We start from the raw sequence: 12,330 nt of genomic DNA on the forward strand, positions 1-12,330 counted from the left end.
TGTTACTATCTTTGTTTTATGATGAAAGGGTCTGATATATTCTTGTTGATTAAATCCAGGAGATATCTTTGTTTTATAGATAGATTTATTTCATCAAGGAAATGATGAAAGGGTCTTGTCTGGTATATTCTTGGTTGTGATATCTTTGTTCCCTTATGAAAGGGTCTGATATATTTTTGGCTGTGATATCTTTGTTCTATGATGAAAGGGTCTGATAAATTCTTGGCTGTGATATCTTTGTTCTATGATGAAAGGGTCTTGTATATTCTTGGCTGTGATATCTTTGTTCTACGATGAAATGGTCTGATATATTCTTGGCTGTGATATCTTTGTTCTACAATGAAAGGGTCTGATATATTCTTGGCTGTGATATCTTTGTTCTATGATGAAAGGGTCTGATATATTCTTGGCTGTGATATCTTTGTTCTGCGATGAAAGGGTCTTGTATATTCTTGGCTGTGATATCTTTGTTCTACGATGAAATGGTCTGATATATTCTTGGCTGTGATATCTTTGTTCTACAATGAAAGGGTCTGATTTATTCTTGGCTGTAATATCTTTGTTCTACAATGAAAGGGTCTGATATATTCTTGGCTGTAATATCTTTGTTCTATAATGAAAGGGTCTGATTTATTCTTGGCTGTAATATCTTTGTTCTACAATGAAAGGGTCTGATATATTCTTGGCTGTAATATCTTTGTTCTACAATGAAAGGGTCTGATTTATTCTTGGCTGTAATATCTTTGTTCTACAATGAAAGGGTCTGATATATTCTTGGCTGTAATATCTTTGTTCTACAATGAAAGGGTCTGATTTATTCTTGGCTGTAATATCTTTGTTCTACAATGAAAGGGTCTGATTTATTCTTGGCTGTAATATCTTTGTTCTACAATGAAAGGGTCTGATATATTCTTGGCTGTAATATCTTTGTTCTACAATGAAAGGGTCTGATTTATTCTTGGCTGTAATATCTTTGTTCTACAATGAAAGGGTCTGATATATTCTTGGCTGTGATATCTTTGTTCTACAATGAAAGGGTCTGATATATTCGTGGCTGTGATATCTTTGTTCTATGATGAAAGGGTCTTGTATATTCTTGGCTGTGATATCTTTGTTCTACGATGAAAGGGTCTTGTATATTCTTGGCTGTGATATCTTTGTTCTATGATGAAAGGGTCTGATATATTCTTGGCTGTGATATCTTTGTTCTACGATGAAAGGGTCTTGTATATTCTTGGCTGTGATATCTTTGTTCTATGATGAAATGGTCTGATAAATTCTTGGCTGTGATATCTTTGTTCTACAATGAAAGGGTCTGATATATTCTTGGCTGTGATATCTTTGTTTTATGATGAAAGGGTCTGATATATTTTTGGCTGTGATATCTTTGTTTTATGATGAAAGGGTCTTGTATATTCTTCGTTGTTATGACTTTGTTGCAGATGAAAGGGTCTTGTATATTCTTCGTTGTGATGACTTTGTTTTATGATGAAAGGGTCTTGTATATTCTTCGTTGTTATATCTTTGTTTCAGATGAAAGGGTCTTGTATATTTTTCATTGTTATATCTTTGTTTTATGATGAAAGGGTCTTGTATATTCTTCGTTGTTATATCTTTGTTTCAGATGAAAGGGTCTTGTATATTTTTCATTGTTATATCTTTGTTTTATGATGAAAGGGTCTTGTATATTCTTCATTGTTATATCTTTGTTTTATGATGAAAGGGTCTTGTATATTCTTCGTTGTTATATCTTTGTTCTATATAACAGATGAAAGGGTCTTGTATATTTTTCATTATTATATCTTTGTTTAATGATGAAAGGGTCTTGTATATTCTTCGTTGTTATATCTTTGTTCTATATAACAGATGAAAGGGTCTTGTATATTCTTCGTTGTTATATCTTTGTTTTATGATGAAAGGGTCTTGTATTTTCTTCATTGTTATATCTTTGTTTAATGATGAAAGGGTCTTGTATATTTTTCGTTGTTATATCTTTGTTCTATATAACAGATGAAAGGGTCTTGTATATTCTTCATTGTTATATCTTTGTTTTATGATGAAAGGGTCTTGTATATTTTTCATTGTTATATCTTTGTTTTATGATGAAAGGGTCTTGTATATTTTTCATTGTTATATCTTTGTTTTATGATGAAAAGGGTCTTGTATATTTTTCGTTGTTATATCTTTGTTTTATGATTAAAGGATCTTGTATATTCTTCGTTGTTATATCTTTACTTCATGATTAAAGAGTCTTGTATATTCTTGGTTGTTATGACTTTGATTTATGATGAATGGGTCTTGTATATTCTTGGTTTTTATGCCCCCGAAGGTGGGCATAATAAAATCGCACCGTCCGTCTGTCAGTCCGTGTGTCCGGCTGAATTACTCGTGTCCGGGCTGTAACTTTCCCTTGTATGGACAGACTTTAAAATAACTTACCACATGTGTTCCACATACCCAGACGACCTGTCGCGTGCAAGACCCGTGTCCCTAGCTCTAAGGTCAAGGTCACACTTAGTGTTTATTCACAATGGAGTGCTGCATATAAGGACATAGAGTATAGGTTGTCGTGTCCGGGCTGTAACTTTCCCTTGTATGGACAGATTTTAAAATAACTTGCCACATGTGTTCCACATACGAAGGCGACGTGTTGCGTGCAAGCCCCCTGTCCCAACCTCTAAGGTCAAGGTCACACTTAGTGTTTATTCATAATGGAGTCCTTCATATAAGGACATAGAGTATAGGTTGTCGTGTCCGGGCTGTAACTTTCTCTTGTATGGACAGATTTTAAAATAACTTGCCACATGTGTTCCACATACCAAGGCGATGTGTCGCATGCAATACCCGTGTCCCTAACTCTAAGGTCAAGGTCACACTTAGTGTTTATTCACAATGGAGTGCTGCATATAAGGACATAGAGTATTGGTTGTTGTGTCCGGGCTGTAACTTTCCCTTGTATGGACAGTTTTTAAAATGACTTGCCACATGTGTTGACATACCAAGACAACCTGTCGCGTGCAAGACCTGGTCCCTACCTCTTAGGTCAAGGTCACACTTAGGTGTTTATTCACAATGGAGTGCTGCATATAAGACATAGTGTATAGGTTGTCATGTCCGGGCTGTAACTTTCCACATAGAGTATAGGTTGTCGTGTCCAGTCTGTAACTCTCCCTTGTGTGGACAGATTTTAAAATGACTTGCCACATTTGTTCCACATAACAAAATGACGTGTCACATGCAAGACCGTGTCCCTACCTCTAAGGTCAAGGTCACACTTCGGTGTTTATTCACAATGGAATGCAGCATATATAAGGGCATAGAGTATAGGTTGTCGTGTCGGGGCTGTAGCTTTCTCTTGTATGGACACATTTTAAAATGATTTGCCTCTACCTCTAAGGTCAAGGTCACACTTAGTGTTTATTCACAATGGAATGCTGTTTATAAGGACATAACAGTGTAAGTTGTCAAGTATGGGTGGTATTTTTTATGTTTAGAGGCAATTTAAAATAACTTGCCATATGTATTTGACACGTAAAGGCAAGATCAACTTTTCATGTACTGACCTTGTTCATAGGTCAATGTCACATTCGGGGGCAATCGTCACATACTGTGACAGCTCTTGTTATCTCTTCGTTCTTTGATGAAAGGGTCTTGTATATTCTTGGTTGAAGGTCTTTGTTCTATGATGAAAGGGTCTTGTATATTCTTGGTTAAAACTCTTTGTTCTATGATAAAAGGGTCTTGTTATTTCTTTATTCTTCAGAATGGAGTTTGCCCAGACAAAAAAGCTCATTAAATGGCTGACTAGTTGTAAATGTAGTGTAAAAATAGACTATAAAATGTTGCTTTAACCTATTTTGATGTTTTGAGGACTCTACCTTCACTTACTGATGCACAAATGTATCAAATACAATAATATAAAATGACGGCTCATTTTCCCAATCAGTGTACCATCTCACGACAAGACAGTGTTCACTCTCTGTCAATAATAAAACTTGTCTTTGGTTATATAGTATACATGTATTTCTTTAGATAATAAAAGTTCATGTAAATTTTCATGTAAATTTTCATCAGGTCCACATCGGCGGTAATATTCTGGCAGTGGGCCAACCAATCATTTAACGCTCTTGTGAACTACACCAACAGAAATGCTGAGTCAGACATCACACCACAGTAAGGCCATAAGGGTATATATCTTCTTAATTTTTAGCTCACCAGAGTATAAAGTGCTCAAGGAGAGCTATTGTGATCAGTCTTTGTCAGTATTTGTCCGTCGTCTGTCTGTCAGTCCGTCCGTCAACAATTGCTTAAGAAACATCTCCTCTGAAACTACCTGGCCAAATTCAATGAAACTTCACAGGAAGCTTCCTTGAGTTTCCCTCTAAAAAAATACAACAAGGGGTCATGACTGATCAACAACAACAACGGCAACAACAACAAAATGGCTGACTTCCTGTTTTGCTTTAAAAAACATCTCTTTTGAAACTACCACTCCAAATTCAATGAAACTTTACAGGAAGCTTCCTTGGGTGACCCTCTACAAAAATACAACAAGGGGTCACGATTGATCAACAACAGCAACAACAACAAAATGGCCAACTTCCTGTTTTGCTTTAAAAAAACCCATATCTAAAACTACCAGTCCAAATTCAATGAAACTTTACAGGAAGCTTCCTTGGGTAACCTTGTACAAAAATACAACAAGGGGTCGCTATTGATCAACAACAACAGCAACAACAATCTGGTGTTAATATGTTGATAGTTATGTAAAGTTTACTCTTGAAGCAAGGGCAACAAATCTTGCTCTATGGTCTCCCTTTCTGTTGAACAGTGCATTGTCTATTCTTTTAGTTTTTAGCTTGACTATTCGAAGAATAGGTGGGCTATACTACTCATGTCGGCGCCTGGTTAAAGTTTTAGGGCAAGTTGGGATTTTCACTTATAAGTCCAATACCCTACGTTCAATTGACTTAATACTTCACACAGTTGTTCAGGGCCATCACATGATGAGGTTAGATAACTCCATATTATTCTTTACACAGATTATGGCCCCTGATTGACTCTGGAACTTTGGTTAAAGTTTTAGGGCAAGTTGGAATATTTATTAATAACTTCTATATCCTTTGTTCAATTGACTTAATACTTCACACAGTTGTTCAGGACCATCACACAATGAGGTTACATAACTCCATATTATCCTAAATACAAGTTATGGCCCCTGATTGACTTAGGTTAAAGTTTTAGGGCTGGTTAAAGTTTTAGGGCAAGTTGGGATTTTCACTTAAAACTCCAATACCATTTATTCAATTGACTTAATACTTCACACAGATGCTCAGAGTCATCACATAATGAGGTTAGATAACTCCATATTCTCTTTTATACAAATTATGGCCCCTGATTGACTATGGAACTTAGGTTAAAGTTTTAGGGCAGGTTGGGATATTGTTTAATAACTTCTATACCCTTCATTCAATTGACTTCATGCAATTGTTTAGGACCATCACCCAATGAGGTTACATAACTCCATATCCTTAATACAAGTTATGGTCCCTGATTGACTTAGGTTAAAAGTTTAGGCTAGTAAAAGTTAAGGGCAAGTTGGGATTTTAATAAAAAAACTTCTATACCATTCATTAAATGCACTTAATTAAATTCAAAATTATTTGGGACTAACTTACAACAAGAAACATAACTCCATTTTAAGCCTAAATACAAATTATGGCCCTTGAATTTTTTTATTATTATTATTATTATTATTTGATTTTTTTTAATTTCCTTTGAAAGGCATATTTGTATATTCTAAACCACATTTTCATAATGGGAAATCAAGTTAATATTTGAATGACTTGTGTCATTGTTTGGGTGGGCTGGTGGGAGAGCAGCATCAAAGTCACCTTATGTATCAAATAATTTTAGTTAGGTTTGACAAAGAGACCAAACTTGGTATTATTACATCTTTATTGTATTCTAAGTCAAAGCGGCGTAGTCGAGCTCGCTGTCTTATGACGGCTCTTGTTCTATTTTTAGTAACAAGGGATTATATGTTATAATTTTTAATTCTTCAAATTAGTCACTTTTAAGGTAATAATTGTTTTTTTCATAGATTTATATGTAAGGAAATATTATATCTTTTTATCTGCTAGAAGAATTTCATTTTTACTTAATGATGAATTAAATGATTAGACTTTTCCATTGAACTACATGTAAACCATTGTAATTGTTTAATCTTATCTTTTTTGTGGTTAGTGAATACACCTTATTTAAACAAGACTGTAACTCACACACATAGATAGAAAGTCATGCTGTGTTGGATTAAAATTGAGGCAATCTTACTGTAGGCTCTTCATAACTATTTTTATCAAATCCTCATAATATATAGTAGTTATATATTTTTTTGGATGGTGCGCTGTCCGTCGTGCGTGTGTCTAACACAATTGCTTGTGAAAATCAAATTATGCCTCTGGGGTCAAAACTCGCTATGCCATGAGGTTCTCTGTGGACTTATCAAAAATCTTCTTGTCTGACACTGCTACTTGCTTTAATAATTTGTTACCAGCATCAGAATTTTTATAGTGGTCTTCTACCAAGATTGTGCAAATTACGTCCCTTGGGTCAAATTTGGTCCCACCTGTCTTATTTTTGAAACTACAGTGAAGATATTTTGACCATGTTCACAATTCTGTAAACAAATAACAATGTTTTTTTTTAATAAACCAGTTTTTGAAACTATCGAAACCCCTACTGGAGTGTTTCAACCGGTTCATCGGTTCATTCCGTCCGAAAACTAGTTTACTTTGAAAACAATATGGCGATAATTGATCAACCATGTTTGTTGAAACTCAATGTTGTCTTAAGCCATTTTTTGTGTCAAAGCATTCTATGTTTAGCAGAATGACATCGAAACCATAATAATAGATAAGTTGTTCCAAGTGAGTTTTTACTACTTCAGCTATTTCTAAAATGTACTTTTGTATTCCAGCATTTTATTTTTAGCAGCATATAACAATTATATATTATTATTCAGATTTGTGTGAGTCAAAATAATGGAGGCTCAAGTCCAAGAATTTCCAGAAATGATTACAGAATGCTAGACTAAGTGAACCATCTCCTAATTGATAGCTTTGCAATGTGTGTTATCATAGCCTGGAGTTAACTCTGATTTTATGTTGTGTATTTTTTATTGTACATTTATGAGATAAGAAACAAAAATGATGGTCTGAATGTCAAATAAGCTGTATCTATGGCATTGCTAATGCTCCAAATATTATGATTTGCCTCAACATTACAACCACCAAGTATCTATCAATTTTATGACTTAAACATGTATGGCCTTTCAGGCATATATTTTTCTAATAAAATGTTTGCATTTATTTGCATAAAAGCTTCATTCTGATGTATTCTTGGCACAATTTAAATGATTTATACTTTCCTATTGTATGATATCTAATTAGAGCAACAGAAAAGCTTTTGATGCTGTTGAAAGGTTCTTGAATTGTTACCTGAAATACATAAGGTGATTATGGCAAAGGAAGTGACTTTTACATGGACAAAATGACACCAGATGTCATAAAATGGATATAGATATGTCTGTTTCCTCTCCCAATGTCGGCTCTAGCGCACAACATTTTTCACTTTTATGTAAGTTTACATAATTATGCAATCATTTATTAATGATAACAGTGAAGGAAAAATAAAACTGGTTTCTACCCTCAAAGAGACTCACTGAGCACATCAATACTGGTTTCTACCCTCAAAGGACTCACTGAGCACATCAAGACCGGTTTCTACCCTCAAAGGACTCACTGAGCAAATAAACACCAATTTCTACCCTCAAAGGACTCACTGAGCACATCAATACCGGCTTCTACCCTCAAAGGACTCACTGAGCACATCAATACCGGTTTCTACCCTCAAAGGAGTCACTGAGTACATCAATACCAGTTTCTACCCTCAAAGAGACTCACTGAGCACATCAATACTGGTTTCGACCCTCAAAGGACTCACTGAGCACATCAATACCGGTTTCTACCCTCAAAGGACTCACTGAGTACATCAATACCTGTTTCTACCCTCAAAGAACTCACTGACCACATCAATACAGGTTTCTACCCTGAACGGAGTCACTGAGTACATCAATAATGGTTTCTACCATCAAAGAGACTCACTGAGTACATCAATACCGGTTTCTACCCTCAAAGGACTCACTGAGCACATCAATACTGGTTTCTACCCTCAAAGAGACTCACTGAGCACATAAACACTGGTATCTACCCACAAATAGACTCACTGAGCACATAAACACTTGTATCTACCCACAAATAGACTCACTGAGCACATAAACACTGGTATCTACCCACAAATAGACTCACGGAGCACATAAACACTGGTATCTACCCACAAATAGACTCACTGAGCACATAAACACTGGTATCTACCCACAAAGAGACTCACTGAGCACATAAACACTCGTTTCTACCCACAAAGAGACCCACTGAGCACATACACACTGGTATCTACCCACAAATTGACTCACTGAGCACATAAACACTGGTATCTACCCACAAAGAGACTCACTGAGCACATAAACACTGGTTTCTACCCACAAAGAGACTCACTGAGTACATCAATACCGGTTTCTACCTCCAGAGGACTCACTGAGTACATCAATACCGGTTTCTACCCTCAAAAGGACTCACTGAGTACATCAATACCGCTTTCTACCCTCAAAGAGACTCACTCATCACATAAACACTGGTATCTACCCACAGAGAGACTCACTGAGCACATCAATACAGGTTTCTACCCTGAACGGAGTCACTGAGTACATCAATAACGGTTTCTACCCTCAAAGAGACTCACTGAGTACATCAATACCGGTTTCTACCCTCAAAGGACTCACTGAGTACATCAATACCTGTTTCTACCCTCAAAGGACTCACTGAGCACATCAATACCGGTTTCTACCCTCAAAGGACTCACTGAGCACATCAATACCGGTTTCTACCCTCAAAGGAGTCACTGAGTACATCAATACCAGTTTCTACCCTCAAAGAGACTCACTGAGATCAGTACATCAATACCGGTTTCTACCCTCAAAGGACTCACTGAGTACATCAGTACCTGTTTCTACCCTCAAAGAACTCACTGACCACATCAATACAGGTTTCTACCCTGAACGGAGTCACTGAGTACATCAATAACGGTTTCTACCCTCAAAGAGACTCACTGAGTACATCAATACCGGTTTCTACCCTCAAAGGACTCACTGAGTACATCAATACCTGTTTCTACCCTCAAAGGACTCACTGAGCACATCAATACCGGTTTCTACCCTCAAAGGACTCACTGAGCACATCAATACCGGTTTCTACCCTCAAAGGAGTCACTGAGTACATCAATACCAGTTTCTACCCTCAAAGAGACTCACTGAGATCAGTACATCAATACCGGTTTCTACCCTCAAAGGACTCACTGAGTACATCAATACCTGTTTCTACCCTCAAAGAACTCACTGACCACATCAATACAGGTTTCTACCCTGAACGGAGTCACTGAGTACATCAATAATGGTTTCTACCATCAAAGAGACTCACTGAGTACATCAATACCAATTTCTACCCTCAAAGGACTCACTGAGCACATCAATACTGGTTTCTACCCTCAAAGAGACTCACTGAGCACATAAACACTGGTATCTACCCACAAATAGACTCACTGAGCACATAAACACTTGTATCTACCCACAAATAGACTCACTGAGCACATAAACACTGGTATCTACCCACAAATAGACTCACTGAGCACATAAACACTGGTATCTACCCACAAATAGACTCACTGAGCACATAAACACTGGTATCTACCCACAAAGAGACTCACTGAGCACATAAACACTCGTTTCTACCCACAAAGAGACCCACTGAGCACATACACACTGGTATCTACCCACAAATTGACTCACTGAGCACATTAACACTGGTATCTACCCACAAAGAGACTCACTGAGCACATAAACACTGGTTTCTACCCACAAAGAGACTCACTGAGTACATCAATACCGGTTTCTACCCTCAGAGGACTCACTGAGTACATCAATACCGGTTTCTACCCTCAAAATGACTCACTGAGTACATCAATACCGCTTTCTACCCTCAAAGAGACTCACTCATCACATAAACACTGGTATCTACCCACAGAGAGACTCACTGAGCACATAAACACTGGTATCTACCCTCAAAGAGACTCACTGAGTACATCAATACCGGTTTCTACCCTCATAGGACTCACTGAGCACATTAATACTGGTTTCTACCCTCAAAGGACTCACTGAGCAAATCAATACCAGTTTCTACCCTCAAAGGACTCACTGAGTACATCAATACCAGTTTCTACCCTCAAAGAGACTCACTGAGCACATCAACACAGGTTTCGACCCTCAAAGGACTCACTGAGCACATCAGTACCGGTTTCTACCCTCAAAGGACTCATTGAGTACATCAATACCTGTTTCTACCCTCAAAGAACACACTGAGCACATCAATACAGGTTTCTACCCTGAGCGGAGTCACTGAGTACATCAATAACGGTTTCTACCCTCAAAGAGACTCACTGAGTACATCAATACCGGTTTCTACCCTCAACGGACTCACTGAGCACATCAATACCAGTTTCTACCCTCAAAGGAGTCACTGAGTACATCAATACTGGTTTCTACCCTCAAAGAGACTCACTGAGGACATAAACACTGGTATCTACCCACAAATAGACTCACTGAGCACATGAACACTTGTATCTACCCACAAATAGACTCACTGAGCACATAAACACTGGTATCTACCCACAAATAGACTCACGGAGCACATAAACACTGGTATCTACCCACAAATAGACTCACTGAGCACATAAACACTGGTATCTACCCACAAAGAGACTCACTGAGCACATAAACACTCGTTTCTACCCACAAAGAGACCCACTGACCACATACACACTGGTATCTACCCACAAATTGACTCACTGAGCACATAAACACTGGTATCTACCCTCAAAGAGACTCACTGAGCACATCAATACCGGTTTCTACCCTCAAAGGACTCACTGAGCACATCAATACTGGTTTCTACCCTCAAAGGACTCACTGAGCACATCAATACCAGTTTCTACCCTCAAAGGACTCACTGAGCACATCAATACCAGTTTCTAACCTGAAAGAAGTCACTGAGTACATCAATACCAGTTTCTACCCTCGAAAGGACTCACTGAGTACATCAATACCGCTTTCTACCCTCAAAGAGACTCACTCAGCACATAAACACTGGTACCTACCCTCAAAGAGACTCACTCAGAGTACATCAATACCGGTTTCTACCCACAAATAGACTCACTGAGCACATAAACACTGGTATATACCCACAAAGAGACTCACTGAGCACATAAACACTGGTTTCTACCCTCAAAAGACTCACTGAGCACATCAATACCGGTTTCTACCCTCAAAGGACTCACTGAGCACATCAATACCAGTTTCTACCCTCAAAGGACTCACTGAGCACATCAATACCGGTTTCTACCCTCAAAGGACTCACTGAGCACATCAATACCGGTTTCTACCCTCAAAGGACTCACTGAGCACATCAATACCAGTTTTTACCCTCAAAGGACTCACTGAGCACATCAACACAGGTTTCGACCCTCAAAGGACTCACTGAGCACATCAGTACCGGTTTCTACCCTCAAAAGACTCACTGAGTACATCAATACCTGTTTCTACCCTCAAAGAACTCACTGAGCACATCAATACAGGTTTCTAACCTGAACGGAGTCACTGAGTACATCAATAACGGTTTCTACCCTCAAAGAGACTCACTGAGTACATCAATACCGGTTTCTACCCTCAACGGACTCACTGAGCACATCAATACCAGTTTCTACCCTCAAAGGAGTCACTGAGTACATCTATACTGGTTTCTACCCTCAAAGAGACTCACTGAGCACATAAACACTGGTATCTACCCACAAATAGACTCACTGACCACATGAACACTTGTATCTACCCTCAAATAGACTCACTGAGCACATAAACACTGGTATCTACCCACAAATAGACTCACGGAGCACATAAACACTGGTATCTACCCACAAATAGACTCACTGAGCACATAAACACTGGTATCTACCCACAAAGAGACTCACTGAGCACATAAACACTGGTTTCTACCCACAAAGAGACCCACTGACCACATACACACTGGTATCTACCCACAAATTGACTCACTGAGCACATAAACACTGGTATCTACCCTCAAAGAGACTCACTGAGTACATCAATAC

At 38.0% G+C, this 12,330-nt stretch overlaps 1 protein-coding gene across 1 annotated transcript in view; it reads left to right on the plus strand.

Annotated features, from left to right (window-relative positions):
• Window positions 1–12,330, plus strand: part of LOC128224859 (sideroflexin-2-like) — a 44,889-nt gene that overhangs the window by 12,258 nt on the left and 20,301 nt on the right. The window contains exon 4 of the mRNA XM_052934940.1: window positions 4,075–4,173. Within this exon, the coding sequence (XP_052790900.1) occupies window positions 4,075–4,173 (99 nt within the window). The remainder of the gene's footprint in view (window positions 1–4,074; window positions 4,174–12,330) is intronic.

The sequence above is a fragment of the Mya arenaria genome, chromosome 17 (genome assembly GCF_026914265.1).
Source record: "Mya arenaria isolate MELC-2E11 chromosome 17, ASM2691426v1".
NCBI classification, from domain to species: domain Eukaryota; kingdom Metazoa; phylum Mollusca; class Bivalvia; order Myida; family Myidae; genus Mya; species Mya arenaria.